This window comes from Impatiens glandulifera, chromosome 2 (assembly GCF_907164915.1).
Source record: "Impatiens glandulifera chromosome 2, dImpGla2.1, whole genome shotgun sequence".
Classification (NCBI taxonomy): domain Eukaryota; kingdom Viridiplantae; phylum Streptophyta; class Magnoliopsida; order Ericales; family Balsaminaceae; genus Impatiens; species Impatiens glandulifera.
In genome coordinates, this window is record NC_061863.1 from 62,470,186 (window position 1) to 62,493,451 (window position 23,266).

At 29.3% G+C, this 23,266-nt stretch overlaps 3 protein-coding genes and 1 long non-coding RNA gene across 4 annotated transcripts; all 4 read left to right on the forward strand.

Moving 5' to 3' along the window:
- Positions 1-1,597: 1,597 nt before the first annotated feature.
- On the forward strand, positions 1,598-2,231 carry LOC124923976. Its single transcript, XR_007098285.1, has 2 exons — positions 1,598-1,730; positions 1,900-2,231. It is a non-coding gene; the product is annotated as an uncharacterized LOC124923976 (long non-coding RNA).
- A 427-nt stretch (positions 2,232-2,658) lies between these two features.
- Positions 2,659-5,813, forward strand: LOC124927082 (uncharacterized protein At2g33490-like). The gene is made up of 10 exons (XM_047467428.1): positions 2,659-3,022; positions 3,243-3,315; positions 3,391-3,465; positions 3,557-3,618; positions 3,701-3,769; positions 3,857-3,885; positions 3,968-4,178; positions 4,266-4,544; positions 4,648-4,701; positions 4,777-5,813. Exons 1-10 carry the CDS (start codon positions 2,897-2,899, stop codon positions 5,713-5,715), a joined length of 1,917 nt encoding a protein of 638 aa, XP_047323384.1. The 5' UTR covers positions 2,659-2,896; the 3' UTR covers positions 5,716-5,813.
- A 3,011-nt stretch (positions 5,814-8,824) lies between these two features.
- On the forward strand, positions 8,825-10,632 carry LOC124926790 (inhibitor of growth protein 1 homolog). Its single transcript, XM_047467087.1, has 2 exons — positions 8,825-9,379; positions 9,908-10,632. Exons 1-2 carry the CDS (start codon positions 9,101-9,103, stop codon positions 10,454-10,456), a joined length of 828 nt encoding a protein of 275 aa, XP_047323043.1. The 5' UTR covers positions 8,825-9,100; the 3' UTR covers positions 10,457-10,632.
- Positions 10,633-17,554: 6,922 nt separating this feature from the next.
- On the forward strand, positions 17,555-19,029 carry LOC124928109 (protein TIFY 9). The gene is made up of 6 exons (XM_047468637.1): positions 17,555-17,674; positions 18,006-18,225; positions 18,308-18,410; positions 18,483-18,594; positions 18,656-18,719; positions 18,807-19,029. Exons 1-6 carry the CDS (start codon positions 17,587-17,589, stop codon positions 18,820-18,822), a joined length of 603 nt encoding a protein of 200 aa, XP_047324593.1. The 5' UTR covers positions 17,555-17,586; the 3' UTR covers positions 18,823-19,029.
- The last annotated feature ends 4,237 nt before the right edge of the window (positions 19,030-23,266 follow it).

Consider the following 23,266-nt stretch of genomic DNA (forward strand, 5'->3'; position numbering starts at 1 on the left):
GACATGAACAGTTGAAAATCAAATAATTATTAGATTTATACATATCTCATCATAATTGGACCCAACCAGTTTGGAAAATATATATACTTTATGAGTTGGGCCGATAAATCCAACAGATAAAATTTAAAACTAATTTCCATCGCGGCCCAAACAAAATTCAACTCCTTGGTTATGAGAATTGAGTAATCATTGAAAAAAGAAAAGAAAAGAAAAGAAAAGAAAAGAAAAGAAAAGAAAAGAAAAGAGTAAGCATCCAATTTGTTTTTCTTTTCTTTTTTTTGTTTGAAACATATTTTTAAGCTTGTTTGAGTTTTGATTATTTGAAGGGTATTTTGAGTTTTGTCAAAAAAAAATAAATATATATTGTATGATAAAAAATTTACAAAAATAGTTATTTGAGTTTTTAATTGATTTAATTACTAAATTATTCTTTTGCATTTCAAATTTAAATTTAATAAAATATAAGTATTTGAATTGATGAAATTATTGATTAATGGTTAAATGATATATAATTTATTTTTATAATTCCAAACAAATTCCGTAAAAGCTTATCAAAGGAGCTCTTAGTCTCTTCCTATGTCACGAGGAAAACAAAATATATAAAACTATATTTGTTTTTTTGTATACATCTTTTATTTTTCTTATTAAAAGGAATATTCTTTGTTCAAATATCTCTATTTTCATTCCTTTCATCATTTTCTTTTATCTAAAACATTATAAAAAAATTGTCCACATTCAAACAAAAAAACTCAAACTATAAAATTAAAATGTTCAAACTATTATATTAAAATTAAAATTTCATATAATTATTGTATAAAAAATGAATTAAAATTCTATCATAAGAAAATAATTAATAAGCATTAAATAACTTCTATTCGAAGAATGCACTATATGTAACCGAACCTGGTCTTGTCAATAACACAGCCGACCCGTTTAATTATATATATTATTATTATGTTAGTCAACTAAATATTGATGATAATAAAATTAATAAAATATATATATAATATATAGATTAAAAAAAGAAAAAAAAATGAATGGTGAAGATAGTAAAAATTTGAGTGTAGACGCGGCCTATGAACAGATCAGTGACACGAACACAAATAAAAACCCACACTTGTCTAAATTTTAGAACATATCTTCACATGCTCAATATTAATATTATTTCTATCCAACCATTTAATTTCTTTTCAATAAAATATAATTTTTATTGTAACGTCGGTTCATATTATTTAATTTATTTAATTTCTCTTTCTTCTTCCTTCTTCCTTCTTCCTTCTTATGCATGATGATGCTGATGCTGCCTGCCAACAAAGTTTTTTCATTCTCATCCACATATTGCTTTCCCTTATTGGGCTATGTAAGGCCCAATTGAAGGTTTTTAACCTAATTAAAAAATTTATAAAATAATAAAAATTCAAGGCAGTATAAATAAATAGATAGGTCATTAAAGAAAATGAAAATATTGGGAATGAAGTTGTGGATGAGGATGAAGAGAAAGATGAGTAAATTATTGTGGCGCATATCATCGTGGAACCATCACTACTTGAACAAGATTAATTACTTCATATCATTATCATATGATATGGAATTCAATTTAATTTATACTTTGGGTGGTTGTGATGGTGCCACGCTGTGTGCGTCTCAATAATTCTATGCCCTTTTCTTTCTTTTTCATCATACATACATACATACCCAAATTAAACCAATCTTATTATGGCATATGGAAGGTACTAATCTCCTATTATTATTATTATTTCATTATTCATGTATTTTGTGTTATTTTGTCTATTTTTTAACTCAAACCAAACTAGGTTTTGTTAATTTAGTTATGATCTTCAAATTAAATCACTTTTGTAACAATATGTTTCACTTACAACTTATCAAAATTATTTGTAGGTGGCTCGATGTTGGTCGGGATTGGATCTGTTGAAAAAGTATCTTTCTTATGTATAACGTATCAAGATTTTGTGAATTTTGAACACATGGATTTATGTAGATCTAAGATTAAAGATTCTAACTCATTTTTGTCTGAAAATTCAGATCTAATAGAGGGTATCAACGGATCCAACTCTAAGCTATTTTGAAAAAACGGGTTGGACTTCAAATTTAGATCTACACCAATTTTGTGTACAAAATTCTTGATTTTTGTTTGTAATCTTGTAGGTGTGAAAGATAGGGTTCCAAAAATGTGAAGAGTGTTTTCTCCTATAATTTGGAACTTGTTTAATGCAGTTTAACTTGTTATTTATATATATAATTTGATTTTTTTTTGGTGTGTATGTGTGTGTGTGGGGTTGTAAGATATCTTTAATATTTATTTATTAAAAAAAATGATGGTTAATTAAACCATGAATTAATTCAACATTAAAGAAGTTCTTGATATTGATAGATCTTGACCTTACTTTGACCAGGCAACTCATACCAGACCAAAAATGGGGTTTTCCCAAGTTCTTATATAATCTATCAATAGTTTAATACCAATTTTATGATGTCAAATTTTAATTTTTTTATTATTTGATTGTAATTATTTTAGATTCGTTTCTGGGTTTTAATAATAATAATAATAATAATAATAATTGAAAATCTTGATTTAAAATTAAACAAAATGACAAGAAAACGAAAGAGAGGAAGAGAAAATGGGGGCTTGATGAACCGAAACGCGCGTTATTGACTTCAAAGGAAGATTTTGATTAATTGAGTGGTCGTCACGGCGTGACAATTGCTTCTCTGCGTTGAACCAAGAAAGCGTACATGGCGGCCAACCTTTTCTTCATCTATTCCATTGACTATTTCCTCTGTTCCATCAATTCCCCTTCTTCCTTTCTAATTTTCCCTTCTTCTCGTATCGCAAACACCATCATCATCAACAAAACCCATCAACGGCGACGGCGACATGAGGACGTCCTTAAAGAAACTAAAGGGTTTCTCCATATCAGCCAGTACCAAAAGAAATCACCTTGCCGGAGATACAAAACCGCCTCTTCAACCCCACTATGATGAACTTTCTCAGGCTTCACAGGTACTACTTATTATCTATTCAATTCCTGCCTTTTTTTAATCGGTGACGTAGATTCATTGAAGGGTTTTCACTTTGTTGACTTAGTTAACTACCTTTCACTTTCAATCCGATGAAATTCTTCATCCTGTTATGTTGATCCGAACTAATATGCGTTGTGGGTTTGTTCAATTGCTTCAATTTCAATGTAAGAAGACTGTTTTCCATTGTTGTGTAACTGTAGGATGTGAAGGAGATGAAGGAGTTCTATGACAGTTTGATTTCTGCAGCAGCAGCAACTTCTAACAGTGCATATGGTAATTCATTAATTATGTTATTAACTTCCTATTATTACTGAGTACAGAATTCTCATCTATCATTACACTTGACAGAATTCTCAGAATCATTGAATGAAATGGGTACTTGTCTTCTCGAGAAGACTGCAGTCAATGATGATGAAGAAAGAGGTAAATTAAGAGAATGTTTCTTCTTCATCTCCTGAATAATCCTGATTCAACTTCCTTTAATGAACATGTTCAATTTGTGGTAATAATGCAGGCAGAGTTCTGCTAATGCTGGGAAAAGTTCAGTTTGAACTTCAGAAACTAGCTGACAATTATGTGGGTATTTAGAAATGTATCTACTTTTATTAAAATACCTACATTGTTTTTGTTCTTATCGAAGAATATATGTCTTCTTCAGCGATCGCATGTTGTGAAAACAATTCAAAATCCATCGGACTCCCTTATTACTCAGCTCGAAACACTCGAGGTCTCTACCCCTCTGTAACAACAGTTCGTGTTAATTATATTAACTAATTCAATGAAAATGAAATTGTGTTTCTTATCATTTTTCCAGGATATGAAGAGACAATGCGATGAGAAAAGGTCCAACCAACTAAGTTTTTTTCGTTTTAATTGTCTGTTAATAGAGATATCCATCTGTCCCTAACGATATTTTGTTTTTCAGAAGAACGTACCAAGAAATGTTATCAAGTTATAGAGAAAACGGGAGATTTAAAGGCAACAACAGAACAGAAAGTATCTCTTATAAGCAATTGGAAGCAGCTCGTGATGAATACGAGGAGGAGACTAATTTGTTTGCGTTCCGTTTGAAATCTTTGAAAGGAGCGCAATCCCACAGCCTACTCACGCAGGCGTCTAGGCACCATGCTGCGCAGGTTTTCCTTCATCTTCTTCTTATAATATTTGTTTTTTCTCGAGCAATAATGATACTGATTACTATCCTTTGACTCTTGAAAAAAAAGTTGTGCTTCTTCAGGAGGGCTCTCAAATGCCTTCAATTGATCGAACCATATGTTAAACGGATTGCTGAAGAACAACATATCGTTTACCAGTTCAGGGAGCTTGAAGATGACGAGGACGATAATGAAGCCAGTTATATGGAGGAGGATAGCATTGATAATGATGGAAAGAGCAATTATGACAGTGATGATGTTGAGCTCAGTTTCAGCTATGGGAAATTGGACGAGAAGAAGGAGAAAGACATGACAACCGTTTCTTCTTCCCCCACAAAGTCAATGGAGGTGACAACTCTTATTTAGTATATTTCCTCTGGTCTTACAAGTGAAGTAAAAAGTATCAATAATGTAAAAGAATTGTCATTTTTTTATTTTTGTGTTTACGCAGCTAGAAAGTACAGTTCACCCGTCTCCAACACTAGGTGTTGTTGAAGTAGTCAAGGTAATTAATTCATTTTCAACACGAAAAACACGTATCTTTGGGTCATTTTAGTTGAATTTCCCTGGCTTTTTTCAGGAGAAACTTGAGAGTAAACGTGGGCTGCGTTTACCTATCGCTGTTTGTCGAGAAAATAAGATCATTAGTCAATCGGCGCCAATCTTGAGTACAAAGAAAGGTGATCATGCTCCTGAAAGGTCTGCACAATTACAGCAGTCATCTTCAACAAAGAAGAAGATCCACTCTTATGTATTGCCCACTCCAGAGAAGCCTAAGAATTCAGATCCCAGACCATTTTTTGGTAGGGACGTCAAAAACTACTTGCATTCATCTCCTCTTCAACAGAAAAAAATGGAAGAAGAGAGAGCACCGTCTGTACCCACCACTAACCACCGGACATCAAGTCCCTTCTCCACTCCTCTCCTCCCCCTAGAGGAGAAGCTGATGAGACCCCATATTGGTACATATAATAATAATAATAATAATAATACAGAAGTGGAAAGAAATAAATTCAGAAGAATGGCGTTTTCAGGTCCTTTGAACAAGCCATCATCATTGGTGAATGGTCCTGTGTTTCTGAAAGGAAAACCTCTCCTGTTTTCAGGACCTTTGTTTAACAAAAGTCCCACATCATCACCTCCCAAACTATCTCCCGGTTCTTCACCTACTAGAATATCATCCCCCATCATAAGTGAGCTTCACGAACTTCCTAGACCTCCTCCTACTCATCATCACGGTCAACAACTGGTTCATTCAGGGCCATTGCCGTCAATAAGAAAACAGGGAAGTCCGATTGCAAACAAATTATCAGGATTGAAGATGGCTCTGCCTCCACCTCTCATGCTACCACCACCACCAATACCACCGCAAACAGTGCCGCGTAGTTTCTCAGTTCCCTCTAATGTGAAAAGGGTGGTGAGTAGTGAAGAAGCAAGAATAGGAACAGATTTGTCTTCTCCCCCACTCACACCAATTGTGTTACCAATAATAATTCATGCTACTGCTAGTGCTACTTAGAGAGTGTGTGTATGTGTCCTTATTCAAACAATATGACTGTGTTTAGACTTGGTTTTTATTTATTTATTTATTAATGTATTAATTGGAAAATTGAATTATATATATGTAAATAAAGAAGTAATAGTCTGGGTGAGTTATGTATTGATGGTTTTGTGCAATGCACAGATAATCTAACCATCCATCCATGATCCATCCCATATTTGTTTTGGAAATTGATTCTCATATATATATATATATATATATATATATGCTTTCTTTTATGAATTGTTATCAAAATGTAAGTGGAATATGTGAGTGGTGTGAGTGAGTGAGTTAGTATGAATGGTTGAAGATTATGATGTGAGTTATTGATGTGAAAAAAATGCAATAATAGTTTGTTTAATGATTACACTTGTAGTAGTAATGGGGAGTTGATTTGATGAAGTATCAATTTCATTTTGAATGTTATGTGTTTGGGGGCCTAGCCTAGCCTAGCCTATAGATAATAATAATAAGAGGAAGGAAGGGAAGGGAAGGGAAGGAAGGGGGGAGGAGGAGTGGTGCAGCCAGCAGGGTCCGCCGAGTGGTGGGGGGATGTCTGGCTAGTGGTGCATGCCTGCCTGCCTGCCTGTTGATAAAGAAGAAAAGAAAAGAATGAAATGAGTTGTTGAAGGAGGAATAATTAAATTAAAAAATGAATAAAATGAAATGAAAGAAAAATATAATAATAAAAGTAGAAAGTGATTTGAAAGGGAAATATGAGAAAGGAATGGGGGTAGGGGTGGGGATTGAGAGAGAATAGATTCTTTTTTTCTTTGGTAGCAGAGAGAGAAAGAGAATAGCTACAAATTGTAGCAGAAGCAGCAGCAAGCAGAAGAAGCAGCACTGACCAATATTCTCTCTTTTCCCAGACATTTTCGAACCCACCCCTGTCGTCGTCCTCACCTCACCAGAGATAAGGAAGGAAGGAATCCTTTCTCTCTTCTCACCCCCTCACCTCACCTCGTGACCCCCCAACTCTAAACATTTATTATTATTATTACTAGAGACCATCACCAAGAAGAATGAAGAAGAATGAAGAAGAATAGATATCAGTCGTGCTGGAGGACTCCCAATACATTCGCTTGTCTACACACACACACATACACACATACAGACATACAGACAACTATAATAATATTAATGCCAATTTGCAATTGCCAATGTTAATGTTTTCTCTTATTAATAATCTATATATTCTTTTATTCCCCACACTTCGTTTACATAATTAATAATGTCCATCCCATCCCATCCCATCCAACAACAAGGCCTTGTTTGATTTCTTATATAATAGGTTAATTATCTCTTCTAAGAGAGGAGAGAAAGACAACCCTACACTAGCTACTTTTCCCTGACTCGACTCTACTCTAGTCTAGTCTACTAACTAATTTCTACCGGCATTATCATTACCCCTTTAAACAAAGACCTACTACTACTAATATTCTCAAGATATTTCATATGTATGGTACTGGTGGTTCATGCTTCTTTCAGAACAAATAATGCTTATACCACATATCAACTTTCAATAACAAATCATTATATATACTACTCTTTCTTTCTTCTTCTTTTTTTTTTTTTTTTTTTTTTTTTGTGCTTAAATAGCTAGAAATTTATATAACACTACTCTTTTAATTATAATTATAATTAAACCCTAAAAGTTCATTCTTACATCTCCACCCACCCAGTTGCTCTTTTTTTAATTCCATGTCTCCGACAACAGACCTTGGACGGTTTTCACTGTCTAGGATTCAAGTCCTAGAGAATTTTTATTTTTTTACTATTCCCATATTATATTTTATACTATATCATATCATAGTTATTTTTTTTATTATTATTATTATTTCACAAATGGTTAACTCAATTATGTTTGGTTCTACTTTTGGTCATACTTTTCTTTTCTTGTATTCTTTTTTGTTGTTAGACTAAACATATCATATTAAATAAGTTAAAATAATAATAATAGTTTAAATATTAATTTTATGCATGCTAAAAAATCATATATAAATAATAATATATATATATTCCATACCATACTATAAAAAAAACTTTAAATTTATCATTCTAACAGTACCCCCAAATACTGCATCCACCATAGGAAATTAAACCAGTACAGATAGATTATGATATGTGTAGTAAACGAGCAGTCATCAAATTCATGTCAACTAAAACCAAGCATTTAAAAAGCCCTCAAAGAACATTATTCAATATTTACTATTATAGTACATGAATAACATATCAATAATAATGTTTAACAATCACAAAATATAATACATAACCTACCTAGAACATAACCTGATACAAAATATAATAATATATCTTGTGTTGGAAGAGGATATTATTGTGCATTGCATTAATTCACTATAATTTTTTTATAAATTGTACACAAATAAAAGTTAAGACAATTCATTAAACATCACTCATGTTAATGTACTTGGGTAACTCAAGTATCAAGTATGCATATTGAAATTGTCAAATCCTTAATAAATTGAGTTACTTTGAAATGTTTTCTCTTTCTAAGTTTAAAATTATATGTATCTATTTTCTGATTTCATAAACACAAATTATAAATAAACATTTTACATGATGGCCAGCTTATAATTTATTTAATTTTACATAAAAGTGGAGAATTAAATTCTCCAACTATCTAAGATTTTGAGTGACTTGCATATATTATTATTTTGAATAATCAACAACTCTACCTCTTGATTGGTTGAATTAAAAATAAATAAATAAATAAAATCAAACATAATTTTATCCTTCTCTAATAAATTACATAATTAATTCATTAATCAAAATATTAAAATAATTTTTATTTAAAAAAAATAAATTATTTTATATATTATAATATTATTAATGAAATCATGATCTATATATCCCATCATCATCATCGTCGAAATAAAAAAGAGTTAGGTGAATTATGGAGAAATGAGAAATATGAGAGTTTGACTAATTAATTAATTAAATAGAAAAAAAGGATGAACCGGTTTGATGGAAGAACCGGAAAGGTCCGATCTAATGTAAGGATCGGGTGGTGGTGAAGTGATTCGTTCGTCCAATAGAAGCGCGTGAAATAGTCTTCCTTTCTTTCTTTCTTCCTTCTTCTTCATCATCTGTCTCTCTCTCTCTCTCTATTCTCTCTCTTCTGTTCATTGTTAGATGTAGAAGATGGCCCTGGCCCCCCTCCCTCTTCTTCTCACCTGATCTCCAGATTCTCTACATTCAATTATCATCATCATCTTCTTCTTCTTCTTCTTCTTCTACTAATTAAACCTCATCTTCTCTTTTATTCTCCATATCTCTCTCTCTCTCTCTTCTATCTCTCTATTGCAGTTACAGTTGCAGTTTCAGAAGAAGAAGAAGTAATTGAATGAGAGATCCTAGTGCAGATATGAACGGAATGATCAGTACGGAATATTTGGAGAGATGTCTCCAAAAGTGTTCTCTCAACAACAACACCACCAACAACAACAACAACGTTGTCGGAGAAGACTTGTCTTCTTCGTCTTCGTCGGCGGAATCTCCCGGAAACTATATTATCGACGATCAATCGAGCAGCATCGGAGAAGAAGAAGATGAAGAAACTACGCTCGACCTCAACTCTCATATCTCTCTTCCTCTTCACTGGGAACGATGCCTCGATCTCAAGGTACATAATATATATATATTCCTTTCTCATTATTAATACCTGCATATCATCATCATTAATTGTTGCATTTATTGTTCATTCCTTCCTTCCATTTTCACCCAAGGCAAATGCATTTATTGGTGAAACCCTAGAACACCAAAACAGTAAACATAATCTATCTGCCTTTCTAATTCATTCACGTGACCTTGCTTTGCTTGCTTGCTTGCTTGCTTGCCTCTATCCTCATCAGTAACTCAATTATTATGTTATGTGTATATGAAAAAGATAAAATTAAGAGAATCTTTTGGCAGTAGCAGCAGCAGCAGGTACCTAACACATGTTTTGCTTTCTTCGTACCGTATATGTCTGACACTTATTTTCTTCTTCTTCTTCTTCATCTTTCGTAGATAGATAGATAGATATAATTAATTCTTCTAAGTAAATAAATAAATAAGAAAACACTTTTTCAGTTATTACCATACAAGAACATAGATTAGTTTTTTTGACACTTATCTGGTTGGTTGATGTTTTTGAATTAATGATGTGAAGAGTGGAGAAATATACTACATAAACTGGAGGACAGGGAAGAAGGTTTGGGAGGAGGATCATGTGAACAACACCAATATGTACTACTCACCATCTTCCTACGACGGTTGCAGCGAGGAGTCTAATTCATCTGCAGGAGGAGGAGGAGGAGGAGGAATGTCGTCTCTATCTTCATCATCATCATCTGCGTCCTCCTCTTGTTTTTCTTCCAGAGACCACCAATGCTATGGTGGTGGTGGTGGTGGTGGTGGTGGTGGTGGGGAAGAGTATCGAAAGAAGAACAATAAGAAGAAGAAGAAGAAAAAGACTACCAAGATGATGCTGATGATGATGAAGAAGAAGATGGATGTAGATCAGGAAGTAGAAGTAGAAGAAGAAGAAGAAGAAGAGCATCAGCAGCAGCAGCAGGTGTTGGTGGTTGCAGGTTGCAGAAACTGTTTCATGTATTACATGGTGCCCAGACTTGTTCAGGATTGCCCTAAATGCTTCACTCAGCTCCTTCACTTTGATCATGATGAACAACCCCCATCTTCTTCTTCATCTCCTTCCTGATCTTCCTATTAATTTGTTCTTCTCCATCATTTCTATTTTCGTTTTACATAATACATTTTCATCATCATCATCATCTTGTGATTTGGATTCATAATATCACTGGTCTTTCTTTATTACCATCTCTAATTGTAGTAACATGAACCAATTCACCCCACTTCACGCCACCTTTCTTTTCATTTCACCCTCTTCATTATTAATTATTAATGTCTCTTTAATTAATATGCATCTTCTTTCTTTCTCCATTTTATTATTCCATATTTTAGATTAATCAAGTTGGGAAAGATAAAATAAATAAATAAAAGAATGAATAGTTGTATTATAGCTAATTGTTTGATCTTGGGTTTGTTTTAAGATTTTAGTAAAAGTCTTATGTAATGAAGAGTAGGTTATTTGGGATTTTGTATGTAAGAGGAATAATTAAAATTTCTTTTTATACTTAATAAAAAGTAAAAATAAGACTAATTTGATATTTTAATTAATTTAATAGTTAAAATAATACTTTTCATATGATACAAATATTGTTTTTTTTCTTCTAAAAAGATAAGATCAAACGTGCTCCAAGAGTTGTTTGATTAGGTAAAACCCCATCCCATTAACAACCAACTAGTGACACGAAGAATATTGTTTCATTTATCAAATGTCAACTGATCAGTTACCAAATTTTATTTTATACTAATAAAAAATAAATGGTTTCATCTTTTAAAATATATATATATATATATATATATATATATATATATATATTGACTTGTAGTTTTAATCTTTCAAAATATTTATTCTTTTCTAAAACATTGTCTTTAAAACTCATTGAAATATATAGTACTTAAAAGGTTTATATAATATTAGATATTATTTAATTAGCTAGGCGGTTAATTAATTTAATTAATTAGGTATGCCATTTTTTTTTTATCTAAATGTTTTCCAAAAAAGTGTATATATATTTGTAAAGAATATAATATAATTTGAAATGTGAATATATTAAGAAGACTACGTATGTACGTAGATAGATAATAATAATAATAAATAAAATTGGAGTTATATAGTTTCAATGATTTAGATATGATCAATGGGTAAATAGTAATGATCCAGAGGATTGAAAGAGACAGAGCGATGCAAGAACAAGAAGAAGAAGAAGAAAATAAATAAATAAATAATATTCCAATTCTATATCAATAGCGACCTCTCTTTCATCTCTTTAGAATCAAATTTGAAGCAAAGACAGACAGAAAGAGAAAGAGAAGAGAGAGAAAGAAAGAAAGAGTAGTCCGCCTGCCTGCCTGACTCTGAAAATAGTGTCCGTCTGAATTGTCTGTTGTCGTATGTTGTGTTCCTCTTTTATTTCAAATACTAGCTTCCTACCTATACCTATTCTTACACTTTCTTTTCCTTCTCCTAAATTATTTATACTTGTGATTTAAAAATAATTTAGGTAACAAAACTATAAAATAAAATCATAAATCCAAAATAGTCCACATCTGCAAGAGAATGAAAAAAAATCATGTATAAAAAATAACAATAATAAATTTAAAAAATAGCCATATTTGAGAAATGATAATGTACGATATTTTTTTATAGATTTTTTTAACATAACAAAAAGTTATTTTACCGAACATTCCCATTTTCCCGAAACATGACTATATTCAAAAATTATTTTATGTATTTTTTTCAACAAGACAAAGTTATTTTTCCGAACATGGTTATTTTCCTGAACATGTTCAATTTTTGAACATATTCATTTTTTAATTTATTATTAATTTTTTAGTATGATTTTTTTCTTCTAGACCATGCCAAATTTTGTTTTCATTCCCAAATTCTTTGCACCTATCATGACTCTTAAAATATATATGACATAAATAATTTATTAGATAGTTCAGTTCAAGTGGTTTATATTCTTTCTCATATATAAATGTGATAGGGGTAACAAAGTTGAAAACGAAGTAAAAACACAATTTGACATGACCTGTCACGTGTGTAGGAGAGAATTAAAAAAAAAATCATACTAATAAAGACAATAATTTTATTTTTTAAAAATGGTCATAATCGGGAAAATGCCATTTTTATGTTGAATTTTTTTAATAAAAAAGTCCCGAATATAGACATATTTGAAAATGGCATTATTATGTTGAAAAAAGTCTTGAACATAGTTCGAGAAAATGGCCATGTTCTTAGAAATGCCTTTTATTATGTTGGAAAAAAATTCATAAGAAAATAGCGGTGTTCTAGAAAATAAACCTTGTTATGTTGAAAAAAAAGTCCATAAAAAAGTTTCGAACATAGTTATTTTTTTTTATTTTTTATTATTATTATATTTTAGACATTATTTTTTTTATTACTATTTCTTGCACAAGTGATAGACCACATTGTTTTCTTTATAATTATGTTGCTAAATTATTTCACATATTTATTGTCAATTATTGACAAAGTAACTAAAATATGTAATTATGTAGAGCTTTGATCAATCAAAGAACAATTACTACGGTAACTATTACTGCTGAAACTGTTTGCAGCTTTCATGTATATACATTATTTATATTGACTATTAACTATATGTATTTTTTTTTTCTCTTTATGAAGATATTAATTTATAATGAACTCGCTTAGAGCTTGTTTGATGTTGGATTTTGGATAAATTCAAATTTTACTTAATTAAAAAAAAAGTAATTAAGTTAAATGACCCTTCTATCATTTAAATAGATAAAATAGAAAAATAAGAGATAATATATTAAATAAAAGATATTTTGATGAAAAAAATGAATAATATAATTGATGAAGTAAAATAAGGAAAAATATTTGGATTTTAGATAAAAATTCAAAAAAATAAAAACAATATATTCTTATTACATTAAAGATAAAAAAAAACATTTTGGTTTAAATAATTCAAATTACTTGAACAATATTTTACTCTCATTTCATCGATCACATCACTTAATTTATTAACTCAACACTAAAATGTCCTTTATTTTAAATTATTATTATTTATTTATTTATATATATTAATACCTTTCAATTTTTTTTTACCAAAATAATCATCATTTACTTAAAATCAATATTGACTATCATTATTTTTTTTATCTCTTTAAGTATTCTTCTATCATTCAAATTTGGTGTTGAAGCATTTAACATCAAAGATATTTAAAATAGAATTTAGAGATATAGAATAGTAGATCTCTACTTTTGGAACCCAGATTTTTTTATATAATGTAATTCGATATTACATTTTTTAAATTTATTTTTCACTTACTTGAATTGTCTTTACAAGTTTTATATTTTATTTCATAAACATCAATAATATATTAATTTAAATATGTTTCAAATGGATAGATACATCTATATTGAATAGGTCTTACAGTATTAGAAAATCAATAATATATTATATAAAGAATGATAAAAGAACATATAATTTCTAGGTAATAGAACATCATTAAAATATAAGCTTCCACAAACTCAATGTTGTGGATCAAATTAAAATCATGAAATCAAATCTCTCAACCTCTCCCTACATATCTTGAAAGTAAACTTTCTCAAAGTAATTAGAATCAATTATCTCTCCAAAAAATTACCATCCATTCACTACACAAAATCAATCTATATAACAGAAAAAACTTCAACTTTTAAATAATTTAATTGTTGTTATGATAATTGACTTGCAAATTATTGTTATATATTATATGAAATAGTTTATCATAACAATCGGTTCCTTTATTTTGGTACATGAACAACGGTGATCTATTCCAAAACTTAAAATTTAGCAATTGTCAACAATTTGATCTCACTTAGTTGACCATATAAAAAATGATTCATTTACACCTTTTAGAATATCCAAACATTACCTCATTCAACAAGATTATTTAAATAAATGTGTGATTAATAACTTGTGACTTCATTTTATAGCGAATGATTATAACTTGTAGCTAGCTAGCTAGCAACATTGAATATATATCATTTTACGAACTAGAAAAAATGTCGTCAACAATTGATTTTGGTTCAACATCAACTACGTACTCTACTGGGAAACTATTTTAGGGCACAATAGTGATTCATATGTGATGTCCATGAGTCCAATTATAATAATAAAAAAAATATTGGAAAGTTTGGTTATGTAATTAAACACAGTTTTCTCTATAAAAGACCAAATATGAAAATTTAAAAATATGTGATACACGATATGAAATCAATGAACCATTTATAAAAAATAATAAAAAAATTATACTTATATATGTATCATTGTCAATTTTTATTAATAATAAGACATTCTAATATATGTTTGTCTATCTGCAGTTTTAAAACTAATTAATTATACTGAAAAAGACGGTTGTCTAAAGTTTGAAAATTTTGAAGAGAAACAAAATTATAAAAGACGTCTTTATAGTAAAAAAGTTTGACATGAAAAAAATCTTCAAAAATATCCATGAATTAGGAATCCAACAAATTTAACTATATTTAAGACGAAAATATAGATGACCAATTATTACTATACAAATTATTCATGACTAATTTTTTCGAAAGTGTATACGTTTGATGCAAAACCCGTCTAAATATTCCCTCCCGCATATAATTTCTATAAATGGTAGTGTTGCCTCCATTGGGTGAGGAAATATAGTTTGGTTGTAAAAATAAACTCAACAGAATAAGTTTTGAATGAATTTGATAAATTTAGTGTGATTGTATTTATTTAGTTAAGCATTAGTTCCATTTATACATTTGCTCACCCACCAAAGTCCAAGAGGAGTAAACATGCATCTCCATTATTGGATCGAGTTGTACAAAATTATGTGATGTTTATTGGTATTCTACTAAATGTAAGAAGATCGCGTTATTATTACGTATTCTCATCGAGCAAACTTAGAAGGAGGTTGGTATTTAAGACAATGTTAGGATCTATCCACTTATTGTGCTTTGACTCTCAATTAAGTACACATTAATTAAACAATTCTAAACTAAAAGAAATTAACTATCATAGATTAACATTAAATTACACAATCTTAAATAATAATGTAAAGAACCAAATACTATTTGGTTCGATATTATTTAATTTGAAATACCAATTAATAGATAAATAGATTAATATAGATGTATGTGTTTATTTTATACTAAGAGCTAGTAAAGTTTGGATTTATTGAATAAACTTATTTTTTAATAATAATTTTTAAGAGTGCAGGAGATAATGGTTGAATTAAAAGAATAAAACATTCATATTTTTCTTTTCTTTTGTGTTATTTTTTGGGAAAACTTATTTATGTAGACATTAAATTAATCTGTTCCATAAACTTGGAAATTGTAGTTTATTAATATTTATAATCATTATACTAATTAACCTAAACTTGGAAATTGTAGTTTATATTTTATAATCATTATAATAATTAACACTAAGGTTATACATTTGTTTATTTTATTTATATTTATATTTATATTGTAGAATTTAATTTATTATATATAAAATATAACAGTGTAAACCACTATGTTAAATGTATTATATATGGTTTGTATTGTATAGAATTTTATTGTAAGTATTTTAAATACTTGTATTTTGTAATGACACGAAAGTGAGCATATCTTCATTTAATAGTATATAACCACCGCTTGGTATCATGTTCTTCTTGTGATCTAAAAGTGAGAGCTAGTTTGATTTTGTTTATTCTTTAAGTAAATTATATGATTTCAGTTTATTTAATAGTTAAATTTTGGTATGTTTGATTTAGTTTATATACTAAACTTATTTTTTTATATTATAATATTATTTAATAATTAATATATATATATATTGTTATATATTTTTATTAATTTAATTTTAAATATTAATAAATGATTTAAATTTTAAAAAATAATATATATTTAAAAATAAATTATATTTTATAAATTTTTGTTAATATATAATTTTAAATATTAATAAATAACATTAAAAATAATATATTTTAAAATAAATGATACGAATAAAGAAAGTAATTTATTATTATTATATATATTTTTTTCCTTCCAACACTCCTCCCTCACCCTCTTCATACTATGATTCATATCGGTCATCAATTGAAATAGGTAATTTTAGATAAGTAATTAAGGCTAGTTTAATGTCTAAAACTATAATTATAAATAAAAAAAATTACAGTCTATTATATTTCCTATTTTGTTTAATTATTTTATATATTAAGATATATGTTATAGATAATAAATATATTTAAATGTATGTTTTTTTATTATAATAATTTTATAAAAATATTATAAATATATGGAATAGATGGGAGAGAATTAATAAAATGATTAAAAAGAAATTAAAAAGATAGAGAGAATGAATAAAATAATTAGAAAAAAATAAATTAGATGAAAAAAAATGAATAAAAAAATATTTAAAAATGATTTCAGAAAAAAAACACTGAGATTATAATTTTAAACGGAGGGAGGGTAAAGAGAAAATTAAGTTTAAACGCAAAAATGTGTTTAATTATAATTTTTGCGTGAGCTTATTACACAAAATTACTGTAACAGTTTATTAAGAGGCCGCCCATACGCGACTTATAAACGCCAAATCAAACTAGGCATGTATTTAATTTCTCCTTCTAAAACTAAAACAAGGACCAATTTAATTTCCATACCTAAAATATGAATATATTGAATCCCTTTAAAATATGTCTTATTTTGATATAATTATTTTAAAACCGCCTTAAATATTTTATTACAATGACACATGAGATGTCATGTCATGATTAACTGTAGAAAAAATAATTGTTTCATTTAATTAGAAACATTTTAGATGAAATTTTATCATTATTAATTAATATTGATGTTGAAAATATATGTGAAAGATTTTTTACTTAAACAGTTGTTGATATTGATATTTAGATTAAGACGTTACTTATACAGCCGTTTCCCAATTAAGTAAATAAATCTTTAAATTTCTAAACCACGTTTATATTGCAGAAAAAGATTACTGAAATATTTAGTGAATCCTCGTGTACCTTAGTAGCGAAGTGGCGTTTATTTTGTACGTGTCATTTATTATTATAGCTATTTCCTATTTTCTCCCTTAACCAACCATTAAATTACAATTAAATTTTCGGTGGCACACGCAAACCTTGCTTTACCCGCAAAACGAAACGTTATACAAATTGAAAACGCAGACGAAGGGAGGGAGAAAGATGGCGAGAACGACGATCGATTTCACCGGCTTCGGAAACAATGTCAGTTCTCCGAAGAAGATCTTCAATCGCCGACGAAGCTTTAAAGGTTTGATCTATCATCGTTTTCTGTAGAAATTCATAGAAAGCTAGATTACTGTATTGTTCATATCATATATAGAATCTGCATTGTTTGTTTCAGTACTTTTAATTGGCTGAAATAGTTAGTTTACACAGTAGAATCAAGGTCTATCTTCATCTTCTTTGTAATAATAGATGATCGGACTTACAATTTGATTGTAATTACGACATCAGTCGATACAATACAACATTTGTAAAAACTCTTCTCCTAATTATGCGATCGATCGCTCCATGAAATCAAGAGCCCTAGAAGTTCAAGATCTACCGCCGTTTTCCGATACACCTTCGTATGTATGCAGATATCCAAGGAGTGATCTCAAAACTGAATCCGGAGGTTCTGAAGACGGTGATTACTTCCGGCGCCTGTGTTGAGCAGAAGATGAATTTCCACGGAAAATCTTCTTCATCTGAATACGGAAACCTAATTGCATGTTCGGGGCCGTCGACGCCTCAGACGGACGATCAACATTGCACCAGCCTAACTTTATTCCCGTCCTTGCCTGTCCACTCTGCCTCAGAGTAAGAAATACAACGCTGTATCTCTTTATTCTTCTTCTCTGTATCTGCGGCGATTCCAATTTGATAGGCATGGATTTTACAGGTCCTATAATGATGGCAATAATTGTGAGGCTATTTCTGAAAAATTACCTTTGACTATCTTCTACAATGGCTCCGTCACTGTGTTCAACCTTCCGAAGGAAAAGGTATTATCAAACGATCAAGCTAATTTTTATTCTTCAATAGAAAATTGAATCCAGAGTTTATTTTTTTACCAGGCGGAGAATGTATTAAAGTTTGCTGGAGAAGAAGCTTATAATTGTAATTCCAGATATGGCCATAATAATCCTGATTCATCAAATCATCACCATATGCTTGAAGAAGAAACACGTGAGTACAGAAATCATTTGAATCTTTCTTGCCAGTTAGTAATTTTGTTACTTATTTACAGGCTATGATCTTTCAATGGCGCGCAGCAAGTCACTTAGGAGGTTCTTGGAAAAACGCAAAGATAGGTGATCATCAATTCATCATCAACATGCATGTATACCTATTTGTTTCAATTTCTTTGTATAATTTCAGATGATGAAAAACATATGCAGGATAACCCCCCTATAGTTGGCAGCTCGTGGAAGTCTCTGTATATGACCGAATCGAATCAGAGTACTGCGGGGCAGAAGAGAATGACTAATTCGCTTTTGGTTTTGGTTCAGTACGCATGTACTTTGATCATTTGACTTTAAATTGTGTCACTGTTAGTTTTAATTTATAAACTATGTTATTGTTTTCTTAAAATGTAATTTTATTGGTACAACTTGAAAAGAAATTGGTAGTTCTTTTTTACCTTGATTTCTCTAAACCCATATATATGTTCCATACATTAATTGTTCAAATTGGCTGGTAATTTTCCAAGGAGAGTTTTGACTATGTGTCTGTGTAGGTATCCAACCAAGTTCAATCAATCATATAAAAAGATATCAAATCCTTTTTTTTCTTGCAAGGATATAAATGAAAGGAAAAGATATGTAGTTTTCTCTACTGGTATTGAAATCATGTTGGAATTACAAGTTTTATTTAATATTACATTTTTTATTTATTAAATCAAATTATACTTTCCCTAAACTGAAAATCAGCATTTCAATTTTAATCAACCCTAACTTCGTCGAATCCTTTTATTTAAGTTCTCAAAAACTTTTTTAATCAAATTTAGATTCGTTGTATCGTTTTATTCTTAAGTTCTCAAGAACGTTTAAATCAACCCTAGCTTTGTCGTATCCTAACTTTGTCGTATCTTTTTTTTTTCTTTCAATCATAATGACTTTGTTATAATGTTTGTTATTTGTCTTTAATAAAACAATGTATCAATTTAATATCACCAAACATTTTTTTTATGAATTGATGTATAACATGAATATGTTTACTTCTCCAATGAAGTACATCATCTTTGAACAATTGAATGGTTGATATATTATGGATGGTGAAGAGTTTCGGGCACATTCTTCATCCACACTATTTGATTGTTTTTTAAGACCAAATTCAGTCTTTGTAGTTGACAATGTCACTATAGATTGTTTTTTTAAGACCAAACAACAACTCCATTACCAATTAAGAACACATAACTTGAAGTATTGTTTTTGTCATATATATTCCCTGTGTAGTCACAATTAAGAACACATAACTTGAAGTATTGTTTTTGTCATATATATTCCCTGTGTAGTCACATTGAGTATAGCTCAATAGTTCACTATTTCCACTATTTTCATAAAACAAACCATAGTTCAAGGTGTTTCTAATATATCTTAACACTCTCTTAAATGAATTTCAATTTTAGATTACATGTACCTAACAACATAATCAAATCTTATCTAGTTACAGTTAAATACCTCAAACTTCCCACAATTTGTTTGAAGTTAGTCGCATTAAACATTACTCCATTTTCATCTTTAGTGAGTCTTTTTCGAGGCTCACTAAGTTTCTCATTGACCAAATTTCACTAAAATTTTAGATACAAACACTTTTTGACACAAATAAATACTCTCTTGTATTTGATGTCTCAACAACCAAAAAAAATACTTCATTTTTCTTAAATCTGTTATTTCAAAGTCTTTTATTATTGAACTTTTGAACAAACTAATTTGCTCTTCATTGTTTATCGTCAATACCAAGTCTAAGAATATAGACTAATTATCATAAAATCATTTTTTTAACATTTTTTAATAAATAGGGTTGGTTCCAAAAGACATTTTTCAAATCTTATATGATTAAAATAGGCTTCTATATATATACAACTATATGATGTATAGGATGTATAGGAGATTGTTTCAAACCATACAATTTTTTTTCTAATTTACAGACTTTGTAATCTTCAATCTCTTTTTCAAAACTTTGTGGTTGTTCAACAAATACTTCTTCAGCCAATTCACCATTCAAAAATGCATTTTTTATATCAAGTTGATACAAATTCCAGTTTATGTGAACAACTATTGCAACCAATATACTGGGAAATGATAGGGAGCATGAAAATTTTGACAGAAATATGTAGGAAAATAATGTGTCATTCTTCCATTTGATTGAAAATATAATAGGAGAGCGAATTTTAAAATTTCAACCCAATTGAGGAATGACACATCATTTCCCTACAAATTCATGTCAAAACTTTTTTTTTCTCTATCATTTCCCATTTGAATAGTGTCTCATCTAACTATTATTGTGGAAACTTCGTTATAATCAATTTCATATTATTAACCCTTCACGACTAATTTGACACACTTCTCTTTAATTTTTAATTTAACTTAGTCTTGTAAACTCATTTAGCACCATTATTTTTTGTTTTTTAGTTTATTCAACTAAATTCCATGTTATATTTTTCTTAATAACCTAAATTTCAAATGCATTGTCTCCTTCAATAGATACTATCAATAGTTTTTTTTAAAGAAAGTTGGATTGAATGATACATTGAGAGCTAGGTTACTTCCATCTTCCTCCAACGGAAGTGTCATCGAAAATGTAGTCTTCCTGCCAGTAAGAAAAACTCTCTTTGTTATTTTAATTGCAAAGTTGACGATGAAGTAATAGTTCTGAATCTTATACTATTAAATGATTTGTAGTGTTTTTTTACTGCATTAGTGAAACATCTGTTTATAATGTATGCATACCACCACACAACTTCATATAAAAACTATTAAAAACTTGTTTATTGGAAAGTATTCTTCTCACAACATTAATCACTGTTTTATTCATTCTTTTAGTTACTCCATTTTATCGTGGAGTATATAGTGCAGTTAATTATCTTTTTATTCTATTCATTTTTAAATTATTATTGAATTCATTGGAATTAAATGATCCCCTATGTCTGTTCTCAAACATTTTAGAGATTGTCCACTCTTTTTCCATCATTAATTTGAAATATTTAAACAAATCAAATGGTTTTGTTTTTAAGAAATAAACCCATAGTTTTCTGTTATAATTATCTGTAAATATGGAATGTACCATATTCCACTGGTTGAAATATGTGTTATAAGACCGCTATGTTTAATTAATTGTTTGAGTTGCAGCTTTTAAGGTGTTCTATGCTTGCTTCTTTTCGAAATAATATGTCTTTGTTGATTTTTAGAGAGAAATTAATGTATTTTTTTTCGAGTGTGATAATTTTTAATAATTCTTCAACAATTCTCTTGAGTTTCATAGTTTTTAAATTTTTATAAGTTAACTTGTAATGTCAAAGATATGACTCAATTTTTGTAGTAGTTTTGAAACAATTTTCGAACTCTTGATTTGTTTTTTTCTCTTTTCAATAGTAAATTTGATTGTTCAAGATGATACAACTTATATTCTCCCTATTTTATAATAATTTTGAAAAATTTATTACTAAGTTGTCCAGTACTTACAAGATTGTTCTTTACTCGAGAACATAATAGATTTCTTTTACTCTAAAACATAATAGATTTCTGAAATCGTTTATCTTATATTTTCTATTTTCTATTTTTTTTTTTTTTTCAATAACAGCCAACCTTGTGCTATTCTCACACTTAACAAAGTGTTTAAAGTTGGTATTCAAGTGAGAAATCTACACTAAATTCCCACGTATATGATGGGAACACCTAGAGTCTAAATATCTCTTCATTAGTTTTTTCAAGTGGTTTTACTAAAACTATTGAGAGCATTTTTTTTCTTCCACATGAGCTTCAGCCTATTGCGTATTTCATTCCCAGTTATGACGTTCTCTTTTATAATGATCCAGATATTTTATTCTTTTTTATAATGTTCCTCTACCTCTTCCTTCTCTTCCTACATTTGTTACTCTAAATATTTAATCTCCTTCATTAACAACAAAAGAATTTTGAAGTTCATCTACTCTAATTTGACGAGTGTTTTTTTACTTCTTCAATAGCCACCACCATATACATTAATCTTTCTGTTAATATTTTCGATTTCTTATACTAAAATGGAGTTTTCCATTCATTCACTATTATTTATCATCTTGTTGGCTACTCTTACAACTCTAGAAAAATAATCATTTATCGTATCGTTGTTTTTAATCTCAAGTATTTTGAAGTGATCTTTTTACCTTCTCATTATCTCCATACTTACTATTTAAAAAGTTGAATTTAATTTTGAAGATACTTCTGTCAAATATTTGCTCGAACGTCGTCTCATTCAACTCTTCGTCCAAATAGTTCTTCATCTTACAGTTTTTCATCTTCGTCTCGTAAATTTAGTTCTAGCTCCACTAGCATACCGTCGAGTGCCTCAAATCCTGTCTCTACTAAATTTTATAGACCCTTGGAGCGAAATAAGTTTTCAATTAACTTGCTCAAGTGATCGTAGTGAATACCATCAAAGCTAGTGATTCTCTTTGTAGTGCCCTCAAATCTTTTGTCCGCCATTTTTCTTGTATCTTCTTTGATCTCAAAGATCCAATCAATCAAGCTCAATGCTCAATTCCTTACTTACAACTCACACCCTGATTCACTTGTGTTTAAGAGGTTTTAGGCTTAGTACCACCGGTTAACAAATTTTATTACTAACAATAAGGCTTATAATAAATAGCATAACAAAATAT

Excerpts from the sequence above, each read along its gene's own strand:
- LOC124927082 (XM_047467428.1), top strand. The coding sequence starts at position 2,897 with ATGAGGACGTCCTTAAAGAAACTAAAGGGTTTCTCCATATCAGCCAGT. Across the intron at positions 3,886-3,967 it reads AGACAATGCGATGAGAAAAG|AAGAACGTACCAAGAAATGT; the intron begins GTCCAACCAACT and ends TTTGTTTTTCAG. Across the intron at positions 4,702-4,776 it reads GTGTTGTTGAAGTAGTCAAG|GAGAAACTTGAGAGTAAACG; the intron begins GTAATTAATTCA and ends GGCTTTTTTCAG.
- LOC124926790 (XM_047467087.1), top strand. The coding sequence starts at position 9,101 with ATGAGAGATCCTAGTGCAGATATGAACGGAATGATCAGTACGGAATAT. Across the intron at positions 9,380-9,907 it reads AACGATGCCTCGATCTCAAG|AGTGGAGAAATATACTACAT; the intron begins GTACATAATATA and ends AATGATGTGAAG.
- LOC124928109 (XM_047468637.1), top strand. The coding sequence starts at position 17,587 with ATGGCGAGAACGACGATCGATTTCACCGGCTTCGGAAACAATGTCAGT. Across the intron at positions 18,411-18,482 it reads TCAACCTTCCGAAGGAAAAG|GCGGAGAATGTATTAAAGTT; the intron begins GTATTATCAAAC and ends TTTTTTTACCAG. Across the intron at positions 18,595-18,655 it reads TATGCTTGAAGAAGAAACAC|GCTATGATCTTTCAATGGCG; the intron begins GTGAGTACAGAA and ends ACTTATTTACAG.